Source organism: Rana temporaria, chromosome 9, assembly GCF_905171775.1.
Source record: "Rana temporaria chromosome 9, aRanTem1.1, whole genome shotgun sequence".
NCBI lineage: Eukaryota > Metazoa > Chordata > Amphibia > Anura > Ranidae > Rana > Rana temporaria.
Genome location: NC_053497.1, coordinates 180,770,950 through 180,798,449, shown reverse-complemented (window position 1 = coordinate 180,798,449; position 27,500 = coordinate 180,770,950). Strand labels below are relative to the sequence as shown.

The window sequence follows — 27,500 nt, the reverse complement described above, 5'->3', positions numbered from 1 at the left end:
ATTGAATACACTGCTCTGTTCAGTAATCTCTAGCAACCAATCAAAAAGAAGAAATCATGCGCTGTAATCTCTAGCAACTAATCAGTGAACTGTAATGTGTGCTGTAACCTCTAGCAACCAGTCAGTTAAGCCCTGTACACACGATCAGTCCATCCGATGAGAACGGACTGAAGGACCGTTCTCATCGGTTAACCGGAGAAGCTGACTGATGGTCTGATGTGCCTACACACCATCAAATAAAAAAACGATCGGGTCAGAACGCGGTGACATAAAACACAATGACGTGCTGAGAAAAATGAAGTTCAATGCTTCCAAGCATGCGTCGACTTGATTCTGAGCATGCGCAGGCTTATACCCGATGCTTTTGCATACTAACCGTCAGTTTTGACCGATCGGTTAGGCGTCCATCGGTTGAATTTTAAAACAAGTTCTAAATTTTTTGACCGAAGGATAATGGACCGATGGGGCCCACACACCATTGGTTTGAACCGATGAAACGGACCGTGTGTACAAGGCCTAAGAAATAATGATATCTATGCTCTAAAACAGTAAACTGATTTTAAGTCTAGCTGATATTTATTGTATGTCTCAGAGCAGGGGAGGGCAAAATTGCATGGGGGGGGGGCCAAGATTTTTTTTGCCCAGGGTCCAATCAACAATAAAGACGACCCTGATGGCGGGGACACCGGTGTGATGCCAAGGAGGAGATGTACGACAAGGACACCACCGTGATGCTGAGGAGGAGATGTACGGGGAGGAGACGTACGGAGAGGAAACGTATGGGGAGAAGTTGTACGGGGAGGAGACGTACGGGGAGGACACAGCCATGATGCTGAGGAGGAGACGTACGGGGAGGAGACGTACGGGGTGGAGACGTAGAGGGAGGACACAGCCATGATGCTGGGGAGGAGATGTACAGGGAGGAGACGTACGGGGAGGACACAGCCGTGATGCTGGGGAGGAGACTATGGGGAGGAGACGTACGGGGAGGAGACGTACGGGGAGGACACAGCCGTGATGCTGGGGAGGAGACGTATGGGGAGGAGACGTACGGGGAGGACACAGCCGTGATGCTGGTGAGGAGACGTACGGGGAGGAGACGTACGGGGAGGACACAGCCGTGATGCTGGGGAGGAGACTACGGGGAGGAGACGTATGGGGAAGACACAGCCGTGATGTTGGGGAGTAGATGTACGGGGAGGAGATGTACGGGGAGAAGACGTACGGGGAGGACACAGCCGCGATGCTGGAGAGTAGATGTACGGGGAGGAGACGTACGGGGAGGAGACGTACGGGGAGGAGACAGCCGTGATGCTGGGGAGGAGACTACGGGGAGGAGACGTATGGGGAGGACACAGCCGTGATGCTGGGGAGTAGATGTACGGGGAGGAGATGTACGGGGAGTAGATGTACGGGGAGGAGATGTACGGGGAGTAGATGTACGGGGAGGAGACGTACGGGGAGGAGACGTACGGGGAGGAGACAGCCGTGATGCTTGGGAGGAGACTACGGGGAGGAGACGTACGGGGAGGACACAGTCGTGATGCTGAGGAGTAGATGTACGGGGAGGAGATGTACGGGGAGAAGACGTACGGGGAGGACACAGCTGCGATGCTGGAGAGTAGATGTACGGGGAGGAGACGTACGGGGAGGAGACTAAGGGGAGGAGACGTACGGGGAGGAGACGTACGGGGAGGACACAGCCGTGATGCTGGAGAGGAGACGTACGGGGAGGGGACATACGGGGAGGAGACGTACGGGGAGGAGACGTAAGGGGAGGACACAGCTGTGATGCTGGGGAGGAGACATACGGGGAAGAGACATACGGGGTAGGAGACGTATGGGGAGGACACAGCCGTGATGCTGGGGAGTAGATGTACAGGGAGGAGACGTAAGGGGAGGAGACGTACAGCGAGCACAACGTCTCGATACTGAGGAGCAGACGTGGGGAAGCTGGCCACCCGTCGCCCAGAGGGAACTGCTGCACGGGGTAAGTGCTGCAGGTGACCGACCAGGGGGAGGGGGCTGTGCACTGTTTGCTGCCCCTTCGAAAAAATATACCACCAGCCGCCACTGGGTTTAGGTGATGCTGCTCAACCTCCAGCAGCCAGGAAATGAGGCGGGGCTCTGACTTGCAGGAGAGCAGCCGGTACAACTGGGCAAGACCTGAAAGGAAGGCCGGAGGGAGGATTTAAATGCATTGCTATGGACTGAGCCTGTGTCCGTTGATGGCCTGTCTCCATATTTCCGGTGCCGTATATCATTTTTCATTGGAAAACATCTCAAAACTTTTCATAACGGGTGACGGGCGGCCAGCTTGACACGGCCCATTGACTCCACTCTCTTACGACAGATTTTTCACGACTCAATAAAATTAATTTTAAACACGCGACGGGCCCTGGGCAGGGAATATTACCTCCAACCACCGACAGATTTTTTTTTTTTTTTAACAATTCCGAACAAGACATTTGCTAATGGATCGTTAATTCCCGACAGCTCTACTTTTTTTTTTTATTACGGTGATCACTAAACTTTACAGCATCCCAGCTGTTCCAGCTAAGGCATTAATGCTCCCTTTAAATGCCGCTTTTTTTCTCTTGAGTTTGGGGGGGGGGGGGGGGGGGGGGGGCAGGCGTGAAATCGGTTTGGCGAAGACTTTTTTCCCGTTGTGCAGGTGCCAAAACTTTTTCCACGGCAGCTGCTGGAACGCTTCTTGCGTCTTCAGGAAGCCATTGTTTTGCACGCCGCGAGAGGTAGCGGGCAGGGATTAAAAAAAGACGCGTGCTTTTTGTGCTTTTTTTTTGTCCTTTCCAAAAAATGAAATATACGGCTGATTAAATGCTGAGCTGCACCTGCTAAAATATAGGTGTCTAAAAATCTACAAAGGGCAATGAGATTGGGAACAGATTGCGTGTATATTGAGGTTGGCTAATGGACGTGAAAAGCATAAGGCCCCATTCACACGTATTATAGATTACAACCCGGGGGCTTCAAACTTTCTATATAGAGGGCCAGTTTACTGTCCTTCAGACTGTGGACAGTGCAAGTAGAAAATGCCCTGGCATAAATGGGAGTAAACAATGCCCCATCATTGGTATCAGTGGGAAGAATAGTGTCCCATCATTGGTATCAGTGGGAGGAATAGTGTCCCATCATTGGTATCAGTGGGAGAAATAGTGTCCCATCATTGGTATCAGTGGGAGAAATAGTGTCCCATCATTGGTATCAGTGGGAGAAATAGTGTCCCATCATTGGTATCAGTGGGAAGAATAGTGTCCCATCATTGGTGTTAGTGGGAGGAATAGTGTCCCATCATCAGTATCAGTGGGAGGAATAGTGTCCCCCATCATTGGTGTCAGTGGGAGGAATAGTGTCCCATCATTGGTGTCAGTGGGAGGAATAGTGTCCCATCATTGGTATCAGTGGGAGAAATAGTGTCCCATCATTGGTATCAGTGGGAAGAATAGTGTCCCATCATTGGTGTCAGTGGGAGGAATAGTGTCCCATCATTGGTATCAGTGGGAGGAATAGTGTCCCATCATTGGTGTCAGTGGGAGGAATAGTGTCCCATCATTGGTATCAGTGGGAGGAATAGTGTCCCATCATTGGTATCAGTGGGAGAAATAGTGTCCCATCATTGGTATCAGTGGGAAGAATAGTGTCCCATCATTGGTGTTAGTGGGAGGAATAGTGTCCATCATCAGTATCAGTGGGAGGAATAGTGTCCCCCATCATTGGTGTCAGTGGGAGGAATAGTGTCCCATCATTGGTGTCAGTGGGAGGAATAGTGTCCCATCATTGGTGTCAGTGGGAGGAATAGTGTCCCATCATTGGTGTCAGTGGGAGGAATAGTGTCCCATCATTGGTGTCAGTGGGAGGAATAGTGTCCCATCATTGGTGTCAGTGGGAGGAATAGTGTCCCATCATTGGTGTCAGTGGGAGGAATAGTGTCCCATCATTGGTGTCAGTGGGAGGAATAGTGTCCCATCATTTTATCAGTGGGGGGAATAGTGTCCCATCATTGGTATCAGTGGGAGGAATAGTGTCCCATCATTGGTATCAGTGGGAAGAATAGTGTCCCATCATTGGTGTTAGTGGGAGGAATAGTGTCCCATCATCAGTATCAGTGGGAGGAATAGTGTCCCCCATCATTGGTGTCAGTGGGAGGAATAGTGTCCCATCATTGGTGTAAGTGGGAGGAATAGTGTCCCATAATTGCTATCAATGGGAGGAATAGTGTCCCATCATTGGTATCAGTGGGAGGAATAGTGTCCCATCATTGGTGTCAGTGGGAGGAATAGTGTCGCATCATTGGTGTAAGTGGGAGGAATAGTGTCCCATAATTGCTATCAATGGGAGGAATAGTGTCCCATCATTGGTATCAGTGGGGGGAATAGTGTCCCATCATTGGTATCAGTGGGGGGAATAGTGTCCCATCATTGGTATCAGTGGGGGGAATAGTGTCCCATCATTGGTATCAGTGGGGGGAATAGTGTCCCATCATTGGTATCAGTGGGGGGAATAGTGTCCCATCATTGCTATCAGTAGGAGGAATAGTGTCCCATCATTGCTATCAGTGGGAGGAATAGTGTCCCATCATTGGTATCAGTGGGGGGAATAGTGTCCCATCATTGGTATCAGTGGGGGGAATAGTGTCCCATCATTGGTATCAGTGGGGGGAATAGTGTCCCATCATTGGTATCAGTGGGGGGAGTAGTGTCCCATCATTGGTATCAGTGGGAGGAATAGTGTCCCATCATTGGTATCAGTGGGAGGAATAGTGTCCCATCATTGGTGTCAGTGGGAGGAATAGTGTCCCATCATTGGTGTCAGTGGGAGGAATAGTGTCCCATCATTGGTGTCAGTGGGAGGAATAGTGTCCCATCATTGGTATCAGTGGGGGGAATAGTGTCCCATCATTGGTATCAGTGGGAGGAATCGTGCCGTGACATGTGTACACCCCCCAGCCGCTGCCTTTGTAACTAAAGAGGGGTCAGTTGGGGGGGGGGGTGGTATAAATGCGGCTCAACTGTGGCATTTTCAACCGCTACTGTGAACAATCCTTACAGTGAACTTGCCCTTTATCCATACAAAAGACTGAAGGCCGAGCTGAAACAAAATGTGAAAGTTGAGATCTGAACTCGGCTGGTGATGAAGTAATAAAAGGGGACGCAGCTAGAAAACACAAACATAGCAATAGATCTCCCCCTCCCCCCCAGCACTGCGGCACGGATAACATATCAAATATTCCGTTTCATCGTCTCGTCTCCAGAAATCCTCCGGCTTCTCGATCTGAAGCCACCACTGCGATAAAACCCGGTGAAGAGTCACTTTAAGGAGAACGCAATGTCTACACAAGTCTCGGGGCAACGATTGTGCCTCTGGCCTAGCAGGATGGGATGCGGCCGAGCCGAGCGGAGCCGAGCGCATCATTAGAAAGAGTGTGAGAAAAAATATAAAAAAATAACTTAGAGAAAGGAAAGAATAAATAATGTATAAACACCTGCATACTCCACACGCAGCGAGACAGACTAACGAGACGCATTGTTAGCAGGAAACAGCGAAGGTCAACAATCCAAAAGTAATGGGGATTTATTACGTCTTTCCTAATTTCATGTTCAATTTGTTGGATTAACGTGGCCGTCCCCGGCCAAATCATCCATCCTTCATTTATAAGAGATAGGAAGGAAAGGGAAGGAGAAGAAAGGGAAGGAGAAGAAAAGGAAGGAGAAGAGAGAGGGAGGAATAAGCAGAAAGAGAGAGAGTGAGAGGGGGTCAGAGGAGGAGAGAGAGAGGAGAAAGTGGAGGAGAGAAGCAAACACAGAGGAGGAGAGAGAGAGGAGAAAGTGGAGGAGAGAAGCAAACGCAGAGGAGGAGAGAAGGAGAGATGAAGGCGGACGGGGGAACGAGATGGGCAAAGAAAGGAGAGAAAGAGGAGAAAAGAGAGAGAGAGAAGTGAGAAAGAGAGACGGAGAGACAGAGGCGGAAAGAGATGGGCATAGAAAGGAGAGAAAGATTGGAGAAAAGAGAGAGATAGAAATGAGAAAGAGAGACAAAGAGACGGAGGCAGAGGCGGAAAGAGATGTGCGTAGGAAGGGGAGAAAGAGAAATGAGAAAGAGAGACGGAGAAACGGAGGTGGAGGCGGAAAGAGAGGGGCGTAGAAAGGAGAGAAAGAGAAGAGAAAAGAGTGAGAAATGAGAAGGAGAGATGGAGGCGGAGGAGGAAAGAGATGGGCAAAGAAAAGAGAAAAGGAAGGTAAAAAGAGAGGGAAATGAGGAGAGACAGAGGCTGAGGGGGAAAAAGATGGGCATAGGAAGGGGAGAAAGAGGAGAAAAGAGAGAGAAATGAGAAGGAGGGACGGAGGCGGAAGAGGAAAGAGATGGGCGTAGAAAGGAGAGAAAGAGAGGAGAAAAGAGAGAGAAAGCAATGAGAAAGAGACGGAGGCGAAAAGAGAGGGGCATAGAAAGGAGAGAAAGAGAGGAGAAAAGAGAGAGAGAAATTAGAAGGAGAGATGGAGGTGAAAGAGGAAAGAGATGGGCGTAGAAAGGAGAGAAAGATTGGAGAAAAGAGAGAGAGAGAGAAATGAGAAAGAGAGACGAAGAGACGGAAGCGGAGGCGGAAAGAGATGGGCGTAGAAAGGAGAGAAAGAGAGGAGAAAAGAGAGAGAGAGAAATGAGAAAGAGACGAAGAGACGGAAGCGGAGGCGGAAAGAGATGGGCGTAGAAAGGAGAGAAAGAGAGGAGAAAAGAGAGAGAGAAATGAGAAGGAGAGACGGAGGCGGAAAGAGATGGGTGTAGAAAGGAGAGAAAGAGAGGAGAAAAGAGAGAGAGAGAAATGAGAAGGAGAGACGGAGGCGGAAAGAGATGGGTGTAGAAAGGAGAGAAAGAGAGGAGAAAAGAGAGAGAGAGAAATGAGAAGGAGAGATGGAGGTGGAAGAGGAAAGAGATGGGCATAGAAAGGAGAGAAAGATTGGAGAAAAGAGAGAGAAAGCAATGAGAAAGAGACGGAGGCGAAAAGAGAGGGGCATAGAAAGGAGAGAAAGAGAGGAGAAAAGAGAGAGAGAAATTAGAAGGAGAGATGGAGGTGAAAGAGGAAAGAGATGGGCGTAGAAAGGAGAGAAAGATTGGAGAAAAGAGAGAGAGAGAGAAATGAGAAAGAGAGACGAAGAGACGGAAGCGGAGGCGGAAAGAGATGGGCGTAGAAAGGAGAGAAAGAGAGGAGAAAAGAGAGAGAGAGAAATGAGAAAGAGAGACGAAGAGACGGAAGCAGAGGCGGAAAGAGATGGGCGTAGAAAGGAGAGAAAGAGAGGAGAAAAGAGAGAGAGAAATGAGAAGGAGAGACGGAGGCGGAAAGAGATGGGTGTAGAAAGGAGAGAAAGAGAGGAGAAAAGAGAGAGAGAGAAATGAGAAGGAGAGACGGAGGCGGAAAGAGATGGGTGTAGAAAGGAGAGAAAGAGAGGAGAAAAGAGAGAGAGAGAAATGAGAAGGAGAGATGGAGGTGGAAGAGGAAAGAGATGGGCGTAGAAAGGAGAGAAAGATTGGAGAAAAGAGAGAGAGAGAGAAATGAGAAAGGGAGATGGAGAGACGGAGGCGGAGGTGGAAAGAGTTGGGCATATAAAGGAGAAAAAGAGACAAGCAGGACACTCAGGGGAGAGAGAAGGAAATAGAGGCCAAGGAGGAAAGTCAGGGGAGAGAGAAGGAAAGAGAGGCCAAGGTGTGCGCACAGGGTGTGCCAGGTGTGCCCAGGCACACCCTAATCAACCCTGTGCAGCACAGATTCCCCCTACTGCCCTGGCCCCCATCTTTCCCCCATGCATCGCTGTCAGCTTCCCACCTCTCCTATCGGCTGTTGCTGCTGGGATGTTTTAGGAGTGGGGAAGGGGCCAGTAAATATGTAATTTACCGGCCCCTTCCCTTTCTGAATGAACATCGTGAGTGATCGGTAGTGTGTGTTTGGGCTTTGGGGTGCACACCCAAATGCAATAGGCTGCGCACACCTATGGTCAGGGGGGGGGGGAAGGGAAGAGGGCCCAAGGAGGACAATCGGGGGGAGAGAAGGGGGGAGAGAAGGAAGGAGAGGCCAAGGAGGACAGTCAGGTGAGAGAGAAGGAATGAGAGGCCAAGGAGGACAGTCAGGGGAGAGAGAAGGAAAGAGAGGCCAAGGAGGACAGTCAGGGAAGAGAGAAGGAATGAGAGGCCAAGGAGGACAGTCAGGGGAGATGGAAGGAATGAGAGGCCAAGGAGGACAGTCAGGGGAGATGGAAGGAATGAGAGGCCAAGGAGGACAGTCAGGGGAGAGAGAAGGAAAGAGAGGCCAAGGAGGACAGTTAGGGGGAGAAAGAAAGAGAGGCCAAGGAGGACCGTCAGGGGAGACAGAAGGAATGAGAGGCTAAGGAGGACAGTCAGGGGAGAGAGAAGGAAAGAGAGGCCAAAGAGGACAGTCAGGGGAGAGAGAAGGAAAGAGAGGCCAAGGAGGACAGTCAGGGGGGAGAGAAGGAAAGAGAGGACAAGGAGGACAGTCAGGGGAGAGAGAAGGAATGAGAGGCCAGGGAGGACAGTCAGGGGAGAAAGAAGGAAAGAGAGGCCAAGGAGGACAGTCAGGGGAATGAGAGGCCAATGAGGACAGTCAGGGAAGAGAAAAGGAAAGAGAGGACAAGGGGGACAGTCAGGGGAGAGGGAAGGAAAGAGAGGCCAATGAGGACAGTCAGGGCAGGGAGAAAGAAGGAAAGAGAGGCCAAGGAGGACAGTCAGGGGAGAGAGAAGAAAAGAGGCCAAGGAGGACAGTCAGGGGAGAGAGAAGGAAAGAGAGGCCAAGGAGGACAGTCAGGGGAGAGAGAAGGAAAGAGAGGGCAAGGAGGACAGTCAGGGGAGAGAGAAGGAAAGAGAGTCCAAGGAGGACAATTAGGGGAGAGAGAAGGAAAGAGAGGCCATGTAGGACAATTAGGGGAGAGAGAAGGAAAGAGAGGCCAAGGAGGACAGTCAGGGGGGAGAGAAGGAAAGAGGACAAGGAGGACAGTCAGGGGAGAAAGAAATAAAGAGAGGCCAAGGAGGACAGTCAGGAGGGAGAGAAGGAAAGAGAGGCCAAGGAGGACAGTCAGGCGAGAGAGAAAGGAAGAGAGGCCAAGGAGGACAGTTGTGCGAGAGAGAAGGAAAGAAAGGCCAAGGAGGACAATTAGGGGAGAGAGAAGGAAAGAGAGGCCAAGGAGGACAGTCAGGGGGGAGAGAAGGAAAGAGAGGACAAGGAGGACAGTCAGGGGGAGAGAAGGAAAGAGAGGACAAGGAGGACAGTCAGGGGGGAGAGAAGGAAAGAGAGGACAAGGAGGACAGTCAGGGGAGAAAGAAATAAAGAGAGGCCAAGGAGGACAGTCAGGGGAGAGAGAGGCCAATGAGGACAGTCAGGAGGGAGAGAAGGAAAGAGAGGACAAGGAGGACAATTAGGGGAGAGAGAAGGAAAGAGAGGCCAAGGAGGACAGTCAGGGGAGAGAGAAGGAAAGAAAAGGACAAGGAGGACAGTCAGGGGAGAGAGAAGGAAAGAGAGGCCAATGAGGACAGTCAGGGGAATGAGAGGCCAAGGAGGACATTCAGGGGAGAGAGAAGAAAAAAGAGAGCAAGGAGGACAGTCAGGGGAATGAGAGGCCAAGGAGGACAGTCAGGGGAGAGAGAAGGAAAGAGAGGACAAGGGGGACAGTCAGGGGAGAGAGAAGGAAAGAGAGGCCAAGGAGGACAGTCAGGGGAAAGAGAGGCCAAGGAGGACAGTCAGGGGAGAGAGAGTTAATTTTGTGCCCCAGCTGTTCTTTCACAGTTTCCATTCTGCAGATCCGACACGCATTTGGCCTCCATTTCGGAACCCTTGGTCCAGCTCCCAAAGTGTAATATTTTAAGGGCGCGTGTTGATGTAATTAGCCACAAACATGATTATTAAGCATAGCCAATGACTCATGGCTACGATATCCTACGACCAGCTGCTAATGGCTCCGCGTTGCCCAATTGAAATGTGGGTCATGGTTTCTTACACAACACTGGCACATTGATTTAAAAAGAGGGGAAAGAAAGTTATTTTTATGATGCTAATAAATCTGTGGCCCGGTCATTTATCCTGAACGAGATTCCCATTAGCAAAGACAAACTAGCGGGTGTCAATTCGGGGCTGTATCTCATCTTCGAGGTTTGAGAAAAGAACGCTTTTCAAGTCTGCCACATTTATTGTGAAGAATTGTAAAGGGAAAATATATTCAGATCTTGTTACGCCAATTAAAAAGATTTTATTTATTCCAAGTGTAAGAGCTCTTACTGCACTGGCTAATAACGGGAATATTAAAAAAGAACATTATCATTAAAGTAGAAATACGGCTTCCTATAAAAAATAAATATGCTGCAGCACCTAATTATAAGTGCATCTGCAATTACAGATTTCGCCCCGTCCCACAGACACCTGTTGAGCAAGTGAAGTCCTCCTAATGTAACTTCATGTGGTGAAGCGGCAACAATGCTGCACTGCTCTTGAATTCAAAGCAGAGTTGTCACTCTCAGGTATGCTGGCACTACAACGGGATGCAACATGTTGCAGGGGGCGTGGCTATCAGCATTGTCACTACTAATTCACATGCCTGTACCTTGTCACACCTAGTCCCGCCCACTGCTTTCTGTTTTGACAACGCTGCCTCATTTTGCTAAAACCCTCCCACTATGAGTTGCAGTGTCTGGGAGGGGGAAGCATGTGAGACAAAATTGAATGCGGGAACAATGCTGCACTGCTCTTGAATTTAGGGCAGAGTTGTCACTCTCAGGTATGCTGGCACTACAACGGGATGCAACATGTTGCAGGGGGTGTGGCTAATCAGCATTGTCTCTACTAATTCACATACCTAGTCCCCCCCACTGCTTTCTGTTTTAACAATCCTTTCCCTTTTTTAACCAAAAAACTAAGAAAAGGAATGTCCTTTTGGTTAAATAATCCAGTAACTTCTGACTAAGCCAATATCCTCAACTTTATGATCAGAGACAAAATATAAGAACATTGGGCCACATCCACAAAAGAGATACTCCGGCGTAAGCCGTCGTATCTCTGGTTCTAACTTTGGAACTGATCCTCAGAAGCAGTTTTCCTAAGTTAGGCAGAAGATCCGACATCTGTAAGGGACTTACACTGCCGGATCTTAGGATGCAGTACCGCATCCGCCACTGGGGGCATTTCGAGTCGAAATGCCTCTGCTAGTATGCAAATTAGCACTTAGGGCGATCCTCAAAGCTTTTGTGCCTAGTTTTTTCGCCGTAAGTGTTAGTTTGCCTGGTGTAAAACTAGGGCTGCTTTTACAAAGTGTAAAGTTAGTCACACCTTGTAAAGGCCCATTCAAGCGACGGCATTTGGTATGCATTCCCGAGGGAGAACTCCACGGCAATTTGTAAATTCCAAACCGGCATGGGTTCCCCCCCAGGAGCATACCAGGCCCTTAGGTCTGGCATGGGTTGTAAGGAGACCCCCCTACGCCGAAAAATCGACGTAGGGGGTCCCCCTACAATCCATACCAGACCCGTATCCAAAGCACGCTACCCGGCCGGTCAGGAATGGGAGTGGGGACGAGCGAGTGTCCCCCCCCCTCCTGAGCCGTGCCAGGCCGCATGCCCTCAACATGGGGGGGTTGGGTGCTCTGGGGCAGGGGGGCGCACTGCGGGCCCCCCCACCCCAGAGCACCCTGTCCCCATGTTGATGAGGACAGGACCTCTTCCCGACAACCCTTGCCGTTGGTTGTCGGGGTATGCGGGCGGGGGCTTATCGGAATCTGGGAGTCCCCTTTAATAAGGGGGCCCCCAGATACCGGCCCCCCACCCTAAGTGAATGGATATGGGGTACATCGTACCCCTATCCATTCACCTGTAGGCAAAAAGTAAAATGTAGTAAACACACAACACAAGGCTTTTTAAAATAATTTATTATTCTGCTCCGGATGCCCCCCCTGTCTTCGTTATTAGCTCAATTACCAGGGGGGGCTTCTTCTTCCACTCTCCGGGGGTCTTCTCCGCTCTCCGGGGGGGGTTTCTTCTTCCGCTCTCCGGGGGGGGGGCTTCTCCGGACTCCGGGGGGCTTCTTCCATCTTCTCCCCTCTTCCGCTGTTGACTCGGCGAACCCCGGTTCTTCTGCAGCTCTCCGGTGCCTTCTTCTTCAGCGCTGGCTGCCTGCTATGTTTGTGTGTTAGCTCGATTTCAAACAGGCAGCCGGCGCGGTCTTCTGTGGCGTCAGGGTCTTCTGGTCTTCTGTTCTTCCGATGTTGCCTCGTCGCCGGTTGTCGCTGTAATGATGGAAGCGCGCCTTGCATCCCATTTATATAGGCATCACCGTCCCATCATGCTCCGGTAGGTACCCACGTGGTGGGTGCCTACCCACGTGCACCCACCACGTGGGTACCTACCGGAGCATGATGGGACGGTGATGCCTATATAAATGGGATGCAAGGCGCGCTTCCATCATTACAGCGACAACAGGCGACGAGGCAACATCGGAAGAAAGGAAGAGAAGACCCTGACGCCACAGAAGACCGCGCCGGCTGCCTGTTTGAAATCGAGCTAACACACAAACATAGCAGGCAGCCAGCGCTGAAGAAGAAGGCACCGGAGAGCTGCAGAAGAACCGGGGTTCGCCGAGTCAACAGCGGAAGAGGGGAGAAGATGGAAGAAGACCCCCGGAGTCCGGAGAAGCCCCCCCCCGGAGAGCGGAAGAAGAAACCCCCCCCCCGGAGAGCGGAGAAAACCCCCGGAGAGTGGAAGAAGAAGCCCCCCCTGGTAATTGAGCTAATAACGAAGACAGGGGGGGCAACCGGAGCAGAATAATAAATTATTTTAAAAAGCCTTGTGTTGTGTGTTTATTAACTTTTACTTTTTGCCTACAGGTGAATGGATAGGGGTACGATGTACCCCATATCCATTCACTTAGGGTGGGGGGCCGGTATCTGGGGGCCCCCTTATTAAAGGGGACTCCCAGATTCCGATAAGCCCCCGCCTGCATACCCCGACAACCAACGGCAAGGGTTGTCGGGAAGAGGTCCTGTCCTCATCAACATGGGGACAGGGTGCTCTGGGGTGGGGGGGCCCGCAGTGCGCCCCCCTGCCCCAGAGCACCCAACCCCCCCATGTTGAGGGCATGCGGCCTGGCACGGCTCAGGAGGGGGGGGGACGCTCGCTCGTCCCCACTCCCATTCCTGACCGGCCGGGTAGCGTGCTTTGGATACGGGTCTGGTATGGATTGTAGGGGGACCCCCTACGTCGATTTTTCGGCGGAGGGGGGGTCTCCTTACAACCCATAACAGACCTAAGGGCCTGGTATGCTCCTGGGGAGGAACCCATGCCGGTTTTTTCGTTGAAAATTGGCATGGAGTTCTCCCTCTCAGGAATGCATGCCGAGCGACGCTGTCATTTTTTTTTTAAATTATTTGTTTTCCCGGCGCGTCTTTTTTTCACCCGTCGCAACTTTAGTGTCCCGTCGCAATCCACAAAGCCGCCCGGCGTCAATTACGTTCGCGCGATGCACGTCGGGAAAATGACGTCACACGCATGCGCAGTACGGCCGGCGCGGGAGCGCGCCTCATTTAAATTGTAAACGCCCCCCGGAGAGGAGGAACGCCTTACGACGGCGGCACTTAACTTACACGGCTTGAAATTTTTACGTAAGTGCTTTGTGGATCAGGCACTTAGGTAAAAACTTTAAGTCAGTGTAACTTAACTGCTGAAAGTTAAGTTACGCCGCCTGGCTGAGGATTTGGCCCATTGAGCTTGTTCCTTTCTTTATTCTAGTAGACAGTATCTTATCCCCCGAAGAAATAATTTCATAACTTTCCCTTTTATTATTAAAATTAATTTACGATACCATGGTGACCGAATACATTTGCTAGGGATTAAGTCTTATTTTACAATATATATTTTTTTTTATACTGGTGATATGTGTTGAAAATTTAAATAGAGTTTTATAATGTTATTCTTCCCATTGTGATTCTCAATATAAAAAAAAAAAGTGGAAGATAAAGTTGTACAAAGTCAAAAAGTTCATGTGTGATGCCCATAATCCATAAATTCTAAAATTAATGCACAGATGACATTAATGAGCAAAGGAATCAAAGAAACATACCAATCAGTATAGGCGAACAAAATTAAACCGGAAAGCAGGGCCGATCCTAGGCAGGGTGCACAGGGTGCATTGCACCCAGGCGCCTGCAGAGGTGGGGGCGCCGAACATCCAACAGACTCTCTAACAGAAGCCCTCTCTGTGTCCATCACAGAGGCCCCCCCTCCAGCTCCCAATAAAGTACTCTGCTCCTCTTCCTGTATTATGTTTATTGTTAAGAGATCATGTAAGGATCCCAGGGTAATGAAGACTTTGTGGGGGGAGCATCTCTGTGGTTGAGTCATTGCCATAGAAACATGTGTAAAGGGGAGGAGTTTGTAAAATGACGACGCCCATGTGGGGGGCGCCAGAAATATTTCCGCACCCAGGCGCCTGTGACCCTAGGATCGGCCCTGCCGGAAAGTCCACATAAATTAATTCATATAATGCAAACAAAAAAAAAAAACAATGTGCACAAAGTCCACAAACGACGAACAGTGTATCCAATTCCAAGTGAATTAAGGAAAATGCGCTAAAGATGAGAAGTTATTCCACCACCACCCCGAGGGGATAAAGGATAGGCCCCTCCTTGGTGTACACACCGGAAGAAATGGAAACCCTTACCAGATTAAATGGACCTCCTGTCAGTAGCGAGGTCACTAATGCCTGAAGATGTAACCCTCTGCGGGGTCTTGGATAAATCCGGGATGCCGATACCTCTGGGCTCCTGGCGTCCTCCTCACTCCATACACCGCTTTCCGTCCGGTATATAAAGGAACGTTCTCTCGGACAGAAATTGAGCGCTTTCTTAGGCCGGAAACAAAGCGTGTAGAGCAGGGCTGTCAGACTCAATTTCATTGTGGGCCGCATCAGCATTATGATTGCCCTCAAAAGGGCCGGATGTATCTGTAAGACTAGATGTCCAGCGCATCCCCTCCCCTTACATTAGATGTCAAGAGCCACCCTGACCCCACCATCAGAAGTTAAGTCCCCTACTCTCCCTTACATCACAGTGCACCCCCCTTTCCTTATGCTGCTGCTGGGAAGAAGCTGTAATGCATTGCTTGAAAGCAGAAAGTAGGGGTCTGGAGGAGGGCTGGAACTGCAGGAGAGGTGCGAGGGCCACTTGAAATTGGCTGGAGGGCCGGATTCGGCCTGCGGGCCTTGTGTTTGACACCTGTGGTGTAGAGGAATAAAAAAAACTCCAATAGTGTGTTATAGTTTAAGCACAGTATCGTTAATTCATAGAAAAAGTCCAAAGTAAAGTATAAAAACTTAAAAAAATCTTGCCGGCAATAAAATGCCAAAAGAACGTCCCTGCCGTTTTCAAAGGGCAAAATGCCTTTTCGAAAACGTCACGTATGACGAAACATGTTGGGGCGGAGCTAGGCATTGACGTCAGCACGGGCGTTCTTTTTGTATTTTATTGCCGGCAAGATTTTTTTAAGGTTTTTATACTTTACTTTGGACTTTTTCTATTTAAACTATAACACGCTATTGGAGTTTTTCATTCCTCTACACGCTTTTTTTCCGGTCTGAGAGAGCGCTCAATTGATTAATTTTGTTCACCTATACTGATTGGTATGTTTCTTTGATTCTTTTGCTCACTTAATGTATGCCACCTGTGCATTAGTATGCATTACATCAATTTAAGGTATTAAGGAATTAACTTTCTTTAAGTAGCGTGACTATTTTCCTTCACACATTTTACTTTGCATGGATTATCGCATGTTTTTATGCTGTTTTTCACTTTTCACTATTAGCGCGGTATATATACCCCCTTAACATAACCCATAAATACCAACCTTAAGCAGGTCGTAGTTCTGAATTCCGTTCTTGCCCACATCCGGATCGATGGCGGATGGCACAGAGTACCGAGAGTTGACGGCAGTGTTTTCCGGGATGGAGATATTAATGACCGTGGAGGGGAAAAGTGGAGCATTGTCGTTGATGTCTTCGATCAAAAAGCGGATCTTGACCAGCCTGAAGACCTCGTCGGGTAAAACGGCGACTTCCACCTCATAAAAGCACTTGTTTTCCGTAAATATCCCAGCGCAAAGCTTCTCGCGGTCTATCCGGTTGGAGGTGGTAAAAATCTCACCGGTGTTCTCCTCGACCCGCACCAGGGGGACATCACCGGTCTTGTAGACCAATTTGAACTGGAGAGGGGTGGAGAGAGCTATGTCGGGGTCGAGTGTTAAGTTTAGGTCCCGTAACAAGTTTCCAATCGATATGTTTTCGCCCTGTTCTTCGCGTATGATATAATTCTTCTCCTGAGCACCGGACTCATAGACGATACAGGCTATAAACACCGCCAAAATGTAGGTCGCCGATAGCAAGTCCATCTCCAACTTGATTCCTCAGATACCCCAACCTGGAAAAAAGAAATTGATAAAAGTTATTATGACTGGAGAAAGAGAATTCAAAGAGAATTTGAGATTCAAGAGAAACAAGATACAAGCCAAAATTGTCTGGGAAGATGTCCAGCATACCAGGTCACCCCTCTGGTGGGTGTCACCCTGGTGCGGACCGCACCCCCCGCACCCCCCTAGCAACGCCTCTGCAGGTAGCTTAGCAAAAAGAGACCAGATATTGCAGAGGTTGCAGGTTTAGAAATGGGTCACCTTGCCCATTGCATGCCTCAATGTGCCCATTGCATGCCTCACTGTGGCTATTTGCAGTCTCACTGTGCCTATTACATGTCTCACTGTGCCGATCTGCATACCTGTCATGCAGTCAGTCGGCGGCCGTCCAGTGTAATAAAGCCCCCTCTCCTCCTTGTCCTAATCTGTGATATACAGAACACTCAGTTTCCCAGCAGTGAGTCAGTATTCCTCTTATCACGGACTAGGACGAGGAGGAGGCGGGGCTTTGTTGCACTGCACAGCCGTCAATTAGACTGACGTCACAGCGGCAGGAGATCAGGCGCACAAAGCTGACTCAAGTATAAGCCGAGGGGGGCATTTTCAGCACAAAAAAATGTGCTGAAAAACTTGGCTTATACTCGAGTATATACGGTAGGTATCAGATAAATCCAACACATTTTGGGGGAGAATGTGTTTTAGGGAGGCATTTCCCCAGAAACGCGTTGGCTTCATCTGATACCTGTATGCTGTAAAAATTTCGGTTTGACCCCCGAGTGTCATGAACTTTTGTACTGGACGCTCCTTAATGCCAACCCCAGAGCTTGCCATCTACTGAGCAGCCTGGGACCATAACAAGGTCCATCTACACTACCCCTCCATTGCACAGCAGACCCTTTGAAGGAAAACTGACGTCTATGTTATCTCCAGCACTTGCCTTCGCTTCTATAGTCCAGAGCAGGGCCGCAGATAAAAAAAATCTGGGGGGGGGGGAGCGGCGGTTCAGGTCTTTCAAGCTCAAAAGGCATCAGTTACACTTTTTTATGTTGGGGGTGTACGATAAAAACATGTGACAGCCGAGTGGAGCCCATGAGGCTTTGCAATGAGACCTTGCAGTAATTTCATGCTTTTCAGGGGGACCCCTTATTAAACTGAGGGGATTGGGCACAATAGAAAGAGGGGGCTGCACTCCGAAACTCTGATTGCTTCTACTGTGCTTATGCTGAGGCTAAACAGGGACGCTGTGTGGGCATTTTGCCAGGATGCTCTGTAGGGGGTTTGAACCCCCCTGACCCCCCCCCCTTATCTACACCCCTGGTGTCATGTAGTAGATGGTCGGATGACAAACTTTTGACCCTAAAGTAAATGTCTACAGCTGGATACTTGGCATGCCTGGCCCCCAGCTCGCCCTTAGCTTAGCAGCTTTTTCTTGCACTTGGATATCAGTAAACAGTCACAAAGTATCCGAAACATTAATGGACAATTTTTAGAATAACGCATTCCAGTAATTTCATGCTTTTCAGGGGGACCCCCTTATTAAACTGAAGGGATAGGGCACAATAGAAGGAGGGGCTGCACTCCGAAACTCTGATTGCTTCTACTGTGCTTATGCTGAGGCTAAACAACAGGGACAATGTGTGGGCATTTGGCCAGGATGCTCTGTAGGGGGTTTGAACACCCCTGACCCCCCCCCCCCTTATCTACACCCCTGGTGTCATGTAGTAGATGGTCGGATGACAAACTTTTGACCCTAAAGTAAATGTCTACAGCTGGATACTTGGCATGCCTGGCCCCCAGCTCGCCCTTAGCTTAGCAGCTTTTTCTTGCACTTGGAAATCAGTAAACAGTCACAAAGTATCCGAAACATTAATGGACAATTCTCAGAATAACGGATTCCAGTCAAACATTTACTGAATTACTAGGTTAGCATATCCGTCCACTTAATTCTCCCGCAAAGCAGCATTTTTTTTTCCAGCAATAAAATAAATCAACTCTCTAATGCAGCTCGTGTCACCTATAATCACACACATTCAATAAAAAAAAAAATCCTGACTACGTGTGCTTTTCCTTAACGGGCAGAAATCTCATCGTAGTTTTTTGTTTTTTTTTACAGACAGGAGGCCAAATCCACAATGATAAAAAAAAAAAAAAAAGGGTAAGGATCCTTACTAAGAAAAAAAAATGACAGTTATTTTCATGCGAGTCCAATGAGAGGAGAAAATGACAATCACATGGCAACATTTTAAAGGGTATAAATACTTTTTCAAGGCACTTTGCCCAGGCAAAGACTGACTGGCACTTCTTGTTTTCCAACCAGCAGACTTTAATATATTAATTAATATTAATTTTATAATGAAATATCCTGATTGCCGGTAATTTAATCACCACAAACAAGCATAAAAAAAAAACAGATGTACACGTCAACAACAATCCAATCCACCCCCCCCCCCCCTTCCATGCAATCGCAGAATCGGATCCCCCGCTGGGCACTTTGTCATATCTGTTGTGGTTTAGAATATAAAATATTCCTGAATATTCCTGGTCTCTGTCAGTGGTATGAGTTGTCGTCGATGTACCGTGATAAAAGGCGGGTTTGTCTTTTTTTTTTTGTGTGGCTATAGGGAACATTGTTATAAATATTAATACATGTTTTCTACAAGATACCAACAAGTCCAACAAGGAGCCGTGCTGGGTGGAATATAGAGCCCCGGGGCCCCCAACCCACCAGCTGAGGGCCGCATGTGGCATTTTCGATCTTAGTCCATGGCTCTCAGTGCCCCTGCAGATCACAGTGTGCGTTTTTATTGCTCAAGCTGATAAAGGAAAGATATTTCATAGACAGGATTCCGGTAAATACATTGTTTGATTTGTTTTATGCTATGCTATTTTATGCTAGATTTATTCTTTTGTGTTGTTATATTGGACCTGAAGAAATATCAAATGTGGCACAAGTCATTTTTATAGTTGAAGTATCTGCTTATATTGTAGGATCCCCGATTTCTCATTTAACCTACCCATTTAACCTACCCTTAACACCAGGGCAGAACTTAGGGTGGTGGGGGCCCCTGGGCTTGAGTCACTTTCGGGCCCTACCTTCTATACAATACGAAAAATTAGCGTGGTTCATGCAAAATAGTGGGCGTGGCTCAAATGGGCAATAGCTCAGGGCGGGCGCTATCTATTTACGTCACGTGTATGGAGAAAGACACGAGGGGGAGGCGGGGGCCCCGAGTACATTGCGGGGGCCCTAAGCAGCTTACGCAGCAAGCGTATAGGGCGGATCGGCCCTGGGAACGGCACAGAGCGTGCCGTGACTCAGTGGACAGGAAGCGCATGCACTGGAGAAATAATCAAAGAAAAAAGTAAGGAGACTTTAATAGGCAGGGGCCCCCTATTGGACGGGGCCCATGGGCTTGAGCCCAGTCAAGCCCAATGGTAAGTCCGGCCCTGCTTAATACTAACCTCAACCCTAACCCTAATGCCAACCTTAACACTAACCCTACGCCTAACACTAACCTCAACCATAACCCTAATGCCAACCTTAACACTAACCCTACCCCTAAGACTACACCCATTAAGGGCGTGAGTGGGGCCTAATGTTTAAGTTTTGCCTAAGGCCTCACAAAGCCTAGAGCCGCCTCTGGGCCACAATAGCTGTGTCCCTTTTTCCGCTCCAGCTACTGTGCACAAAGCCAGCTCCACAAAGACGAGGGTTTGGCCAGTTTGGGGGTGGAGGATTCTGAATGGTCTGAACTCAACCCAACTCAAATATTGAACCCTACGGACTAAGACTGGGGTGCCATTAAAGTTCGTGTGCGCCTGTAAAGGCAGGCGTCCCAATACTTTTGGAAATATAGTATATCACTCAATCCCAACATAACTGTCCAAGTAGACTGAGTGCGGTATCCTCTATAACCCAGTGGTCATCAGGGCTGGACTGGGACAGAAATTTGGCCCTGGACTTCATCCAGACTGGCCCACTTTGACAGGTCTCTCCCATGGTGGCTGGACAACTCCCGCACCCTGCCGGCCACCCAAGCCCCCTCTCCCCCTTCACTAGCCACTAGCCGTTCTACTTTATTAGAGTAGAATGGCTGGTACTGGTACTCTTATAGGCAGTACTAGTGGGGAAGCTAAACATTATTTCACCCGGGACAAAGAATCAGTTCGGTGCTTCCCCTTATGGGACAAGATTAGGCAGAAGTGAGAAACTCCCAGGCCATAGCTGTTGAGTCAGCTGTCTGTCCCCTCCCCCCATGCTCCTCTGTCGTCCCCCATGCTCCTCTGTCGTCCCCCCTGCTCCTCTGTCGTCCCCCCTGCTCCTCTGGTCCTCTCCCTGCTTCTTTGTTCCCCCCAGGTGAGCACTGCGGGGAGAAGGAGACAGAGGAGCAGAGGGGGGGGGGGGCGGCAGTCCGCTGTCACTGAAGCCAGCCCACTGAGCCATCGGCCCACCGGGAAACTCCCTGTAGTCATCAACTCCTGTCCTCAAGGCCCACTAACAGGGCTAATGGACCCTGAGGACAGGGGTCGAGGACCCCTGCCTCTAACCGACAGAATCGTGTAGCCACCGGCAGCGGCATGAAGCAGGAAAACAGGATAAATCGCAAAGAGCACCAATTACCCGATCGCACAGAGGCTGACACTTGCAAGAAGTCTATTACAATCGCTTTGACATTTCGCCGCTTTTTATTAAATTGGCCTGGTAATTTTGCTTCGGTGTCACCCCCCCCTGCAAGGCACCGGGGCCTACGAACCCAGCCTGGAACACACAACACGCAGGTATCGCATTGATTTTCAAAACGTCTCTGATTAGTATGCTGCTAATGCACTAAAAAGCTCTTAAGCCATTACCATCTCCCCGCCACTTATCTGCAATTTATCGCCTTTCACCTGGGAACCTATAGAAAATGCAAAGAACTGCTGAAACGCAGCGCACAGTCTGTAACATCAATCAAATGGGAGACGCGGGGAGCTGAAAAAAACGGCTTACGGATCTACTAGGCGTTATATAGGCTCCCCCATCCCCCCCTCCAACATCCCTCTAAACTGCTCCAGATTCTAATCCCAGAAAATTTCCAATTTAGCCGTAACACCGAGATACAAGAGAGATGACTTTAATGGATGTATTCTTTATAATGAAGTAAGGTACGTTGTATTTCTTTTTTGCTTGCATGGCGGAGAGGGTTGGAGGGGAGGGGGGGTTTGGGAAAAAAAAACAGATTTTGAGCAGACCCTCTGAAAGTGTAGCCACCAATCAATATCTACATCTGTATGCAGACCGTTGCACTCCTGACAGCCCGATATCAAAGGATAGTAGGAGTGGTGGTCCGTCTATAACGGGTGCAGGGGCGCCGCCCCCCTAATCCATGCGCCCCTGGCTCCTAATCTACGTGCAGGGCGCCGGACACATAAATTGAAATGGTTTCTTTTTTTTTTTTAAGCACATGATCAGAGCCTGAGGCTCTAATTGGCTTTAAAAAAGGGTGGGCTCGGGGCGCAGAGCACTGCGCCCTGAGCCCACCCAGAGGGAGCGTGGAGGACGGCGCTGATCCGAGAAAGGTAAGTTCCGAAGTGGGGGGGGGCAAACTGGCTGCTATTGCTGGGGCAAACTGGTGGCATTTGATGGGGCAAATTGGCAGCATTTGATGGGGCAAACTAGAGGCATTAGGTGGGGAAAACTGGCGGCTATTGATGGGGCAAACTGGCGGCGTTTGATGGGGCAAACTGGCGGCGTTTGATGGGGCAAACTGGCGGCGTTTGATGGGGCAAACTGGCGGCGTTTGATGGGGCAAACTGGCGGAGTTTGATGGGGCAAACTGGCGGCGTTTGATGGGGCAAACTGGCGGAGTTTGATGGGGCAAACTGGCGGAGTTTGATGGGGCAAACTGGCGGCGTTTGATGGGGCAAACTGATGGCTATTGATGAGGCAAACTGGCGGCGTTTGATGGGGAAAACTGGCGGAGTTTGATGGGGCAAACTGGCAGCATTTGATGGAGAAATCTGGAGACATTTGATGGGGAAAACTGGCAGCATTTGATGGGGCAAACTAGTGGCATTTGATAGGGCAAACTGGCTGCATTTGATGGGGTAAACTGGCGGCATTTGATAAGGGGGAAAACTGGAGGCATTTGGTGGGGCAAACTGGCGGCATTTGATGAAGAAAACTGGAGGCATTTGATGGGAAAACTGGCGGAGTTTGATGGGGCAAACTGGCAGCATTTGATGGGGCAAACTAGTGGCATTTGATGGGGTAAACTGGCGGCATTTGATAAGGGGGAAAACTGGAGGCATTTGGTGGGGCAAACTGGCGGCATTTGATGGAGAAAACTGGCGGCGTTCAATGGGGCAAACTGGCGGCGTTTGATGGGGAAAACTGGAGGCATTTAATGGGGAAAACTGGCATAATTTGATGGGGAAGACTGGTGGCATTTGTTGGTGCAAACTGGCGGCATTTGATGGGGCAAACTGAAGGCATTTGATGGGGAAAACTGAAGGCATTTGATGGGGCAAACTGGCGGTTATTGATGGAGCAAATTGGCAGCGTTTGATGGGGCAAACTGGCATCATTTGATGGGGCAGACTGGCGGCATTTGATGGGGCAAACTGGCGGCATTTGATGGGGCAAACTGGCGGCATTTGATGGGGCAAACTGGCGGCATTTGATGGGACAAACTGACGGCTATTGATGGGGCAAACTGACGGCTATTGATGGGGCAAACTGGCAGCATTAGTAGATATTAGTTTCTTGGGCCCAAAAATGTTAAAAAGATTGAGAACGGCCGATCTAGGGGTTCAGTTTTAGGTTTTTGGGGGGTTAAATGTTACCATCTGAGAACTCCCGCTCAGGGTTCTTGATGCTTAAAAACCAATAATTGTGAATGACTCTGATTTCTTCAGCAGCGATCGGTTCCCCGATCAGTTCTCCTCAACATTATGACCCTCTCAGGCAACAGTTTCTGGCGGAAAAAATAAAATAAGTTACTCGGCTTAACAAATGTGGCGGACACATGATTAAATTTTAAGAGCCAAACCTAAAAAGGTTCCGGGGCCCGGCGGTGCCGTTAAACGATTTTTATGCCCGGCTAACCTGTCGGGGGGGGGGGGGGAGCGCTCACAACGAGGATAAGGCAGGGAAAAGATATGATTCATGTTTGCGCGGCCCGCAATGCAGCGTCCACTTACAGTTAAATGGAAAGAATTTGACCAAATCGTTCCCCGTCTCCGCTCCATCTTTCTTTCCATTTGTTGCCAGGCAACAGAACCGTTACAGTAACGGCTGCCCGATACATCACGCGGGGGGGGGGGGGGGGGGCGGGAAGCTCGGTGACAGGATAGGGCCCCATTTACGGTGGCGAGACGAGCGGCTCAAGTCACACATCAAGGTGTGCATATTTTTTTGCTTCGGTATGGACTAGGAGGAGGATGCGAGGGGGGATCTACCAAGTCCCCGAAAACTTGCACCTCCGTAAGACAACCCTTGAAGCCACAGTAGCTATCTTGAGTCCTGCCCCCCCCCCCCCTCATATAATGGAGATTAAGAGATACATAGGTAGATTCAGTAAGAGTTAGGCCGGCTTATCAGTAGATAAGCCGACCTAACTCAGAATCTACGCCGACTTATGTTTAAGCGTATGCTCAAACAGAGATACGCTTAAAAATATCTAAGATACGACGGCTTGCGCCGTCCTATCTTAGATTGCAATTTTTCGGATGGCCGCTAGGTGGCGCTTCCATTGCGGTCGGCGTAGATTATGTAAATGAGTTTGTACGCTGATTCACGAACGTACGCCCGGCCGCCGCAGTCGTTTTACGCCGTTTCCGTAAGGCCTTAGGAGGCCTAAAGTTATTCCACCTATTAGGTGGAATAACAATGTTAAAGTATGGCTGCCGTTCCCGCCGCGAGGTTCGAAATTTTAACGTCGTTTGCGTAAGTCGTCCGCGAATCGGGATTTACGTCGTTTACGTCCACGTCAAAATCAATAGGCCCGTGCGGCGTACTTAGCCGCAATGCACACTGGGACATGTAGGCGCCCGGCGCATGCGTAGTGACAGAAAAACTTCAAAAACGTGAGGTCAAGCCTCATTACCATTAAACACGCCCCCCTCCAACCCATTTGAATTAGGCGCCCTTATGCCCGCCGCATTTACACTACGCCGCCCTAAGTAAGGAGGCAAGTACTTTGTGAATCATGTACTTGCCTCTCTTACTTAAGGCGGCGTACTGTAAACACGCTAGTCTACGCCGACCTAGTTTTGCGCGCCCCTACGTGAATCTACCCAACAGACATTGTTGTGGTCCATAATGAGAGAGCAGCTTAGAGTGACAACCATGGCGCCCCCCATAGATACAGTGGAGGCGTGAGCGTAGCCAACCGGAGACAGGAAATGTCATATTTGCAGGATCAAATTATATCTTCCTTTCTAGCTATGTTCTGGAAACTATCAATTATCAACCACCTTTCCTCAGGTATCATCCAGGGTCACCATTTACTTCCTGGCATGTGATATTGGCTCACGATCATGTAAACCCTGGTGTCTGTGCAGTTCTTAGCTGTGTTCACAAATGTTTGACATAGATCAGCCCCCCCCCCCCCCCTCATCTTGTAACTTGCTACAAAGATACAATGTTGCAATCGGATCACTAGGGAAGGGGGGAGACTGAGGAAATGCTTCCTCCTGCCTGCAGCAGACTGATAACATCGTCTGAGCCAAGCCGAAAGTCACTGGACTGGAAGGCAGAGGGACAGATACTTAGCTAAAGCAATGTGGAGCTTTTCTGAACAATGAGAGTGCCGATTTATAGGGTGACGTGCCAAGAATGTATTCATGCAGACGGAGCTGGAGGAGAGAAGCATAGCCACATACGGTCACTGACCTACTTCCTTATACAAGAATAATATATTTATATTTTTAGACATTTCATTTTATAATTTATATTTTAGAATATTTTCATTAAAAAAAGTATATATATATATATATATATATATATATATATATATATATATATATATATATATATATATATATATATATATATATATATATATATATATATATATATATATATATATATATATATATATATATATATATATATATATATATATTTTTTTTTTCAATTAAAATATATGTATTATATAATATAATTTATTTAATATATTAATTTTCTTTATATATATATATATATATATATATATATATATATATATATATATATTAATCATATATTATTATATATAATAATAATTTATATATAGTGTGTGTGTGTGTATGTATATCATTTCTTTTTCTTTTTTTAAAGTAAACTATATACATGTTATATTTACTATATGTATATATAAATGTAAGTGCCTTATATATATATATTTTTTTTTTCTTTCTTTGTTATTTGATTTTTGTTATATAATAAATAAGAATAAAAGCATAAAAAATAAATACATAATTATATATAGAAGGTTGTCTTAAAGTAAATTTTCCCTATATTTCTGTGTGTATATCTATATATACATGTAATTGTGTATATATATATATATATATTGATATACACACAGAAATATAGGGACAAATTATATATATATTTTATATTTACACATATACATACATATATATATATATATATATATATATATATATATATATATATATATATACACACACATATATACATATATACATATAGGGAAAAAAATACTTTAAGACAACCTTCTATATATAAATTATGTATTTATTTTTTATTCTTTTTATTCTTATTTATTATATAACAAAAATAAAACAAAAATAAAAAAAAATTCTACTGTATATATTGGGCCAGATCCACATACATCGGCGCATATATCCGTCGGGCGTAGTGTATCTCTGATACACTACGCCGCCGTAACTTTTTTTTTGAATCCTCAAAGAATGCGCGCCGTAAGTTACGGCGGCGTAGTGTATCTTTGGCGGCGTAAGGGCGCGCCATTCAAATGGATGTGATGGGGGCGTGTTTTATGTAAATACGTCTTGACCCGACGTAAATGACGTTTTTTTTTTTCAACTGCGCATGCGCCGTCCGTGGGGGGCATCCCAGTGCGCATGCTCAAAATTAAACCAGAACACGCCAATGTTTACGACGGTGACGTCATTCCACGCAAAGCCCTATTCGCGGACGACTTACGCAAACGACGTAACATTTTTAAAATTTGACGCGGGAACGACGGCCGTACTTAACATAGGATACGCCTCATAGAGCAGGGGTAACTATACGCCGGAAAAAGCCGAACGCAAACAACGTAAAAAAAATGCGTCAGCGTACGTTCGTGGATCGCCGTATCTAGCTAATTTGCATACTCAACGCGGAATTTGACGGAAACGCCACCTAGCGGCCAGCGTAAAAATATACACCTACGATCCGACGGCGTACTAAGACGTACGCCTGTCGGATCGATCCCTCATTCCGTCGCATCTTGTTTTGTGGATACAAAACAAAGATATGACGCGGGGAACTTTGAAATTACGCGGCGTATCAATAGATACGCCGGCGTAATTTCTTTGTGGATCTGTTCCAGTGTGTGTATGTGTATATCACTTTTTTTTTTTTTTTTAAGTAAAATATATACGTTATGTTATATTTACTATATTTATATAAAAATGTAAGTGCATATATATATATACACACACAATTATATACAATTACATTTATATATAGATATACACACAGAAATATAGGGAAAAATGACTTTAAGACAACCTTCTATATATAATTATATATTTATTTTTTATGCTTTTATTCTTTTTATTCTTATTTATTATATAAAAAAAATCAAATAACAAAGAAAAAAAAAATCTAAGTCCACTCAGTATTTGAGGTCAGTTAAACATTTTTCCCAAAAAATCGACCCCCAATTAATAAATTTTTCCCGCCGCGGTTTACGCGACTTCGGTAAACATATCGGCGAGCGTTCTTCCCTTATCACACGTTTTTGAGGCTCATTGTCGATCGTCTCTCTCTGGATCTTCATGTATTATTAACCCCCCGCCGCCGCATCTTTCTTGTTCTGTGGCCAGGC

General features: G+C 47.8%; 1 protein-coding gene across 3 annotated transcripts in view; it reads right to left on the bottom strand.

Moving 5' to 3' along the window:
* LOC120914367 (protocadherin-11 X-linked-like) overlaps positions 1 to 27,500 on the bottom strand; it is a 1,131,869-nt gene that overhangs the window by 981,160 nt on the left and 123,209 nt on the right. For all 3 annotated transcript variants that reach the window (XM_040325048.1, XM_040325050.1, XM_040325049.1), the window contains exon 2: positions 15,898 to 16,466. In XM_040325048.1, coding sequence (XP_040180982.1) covers positions 15,898 to 16,437 — 540 coding nt within the window. In that variant the 5' untranslated portion in view covers positions 16,438 to 16,466. The remainder of the gene's footprint in view (positions 1 to 15,897; positions 16,467 to 27,500) is intronic.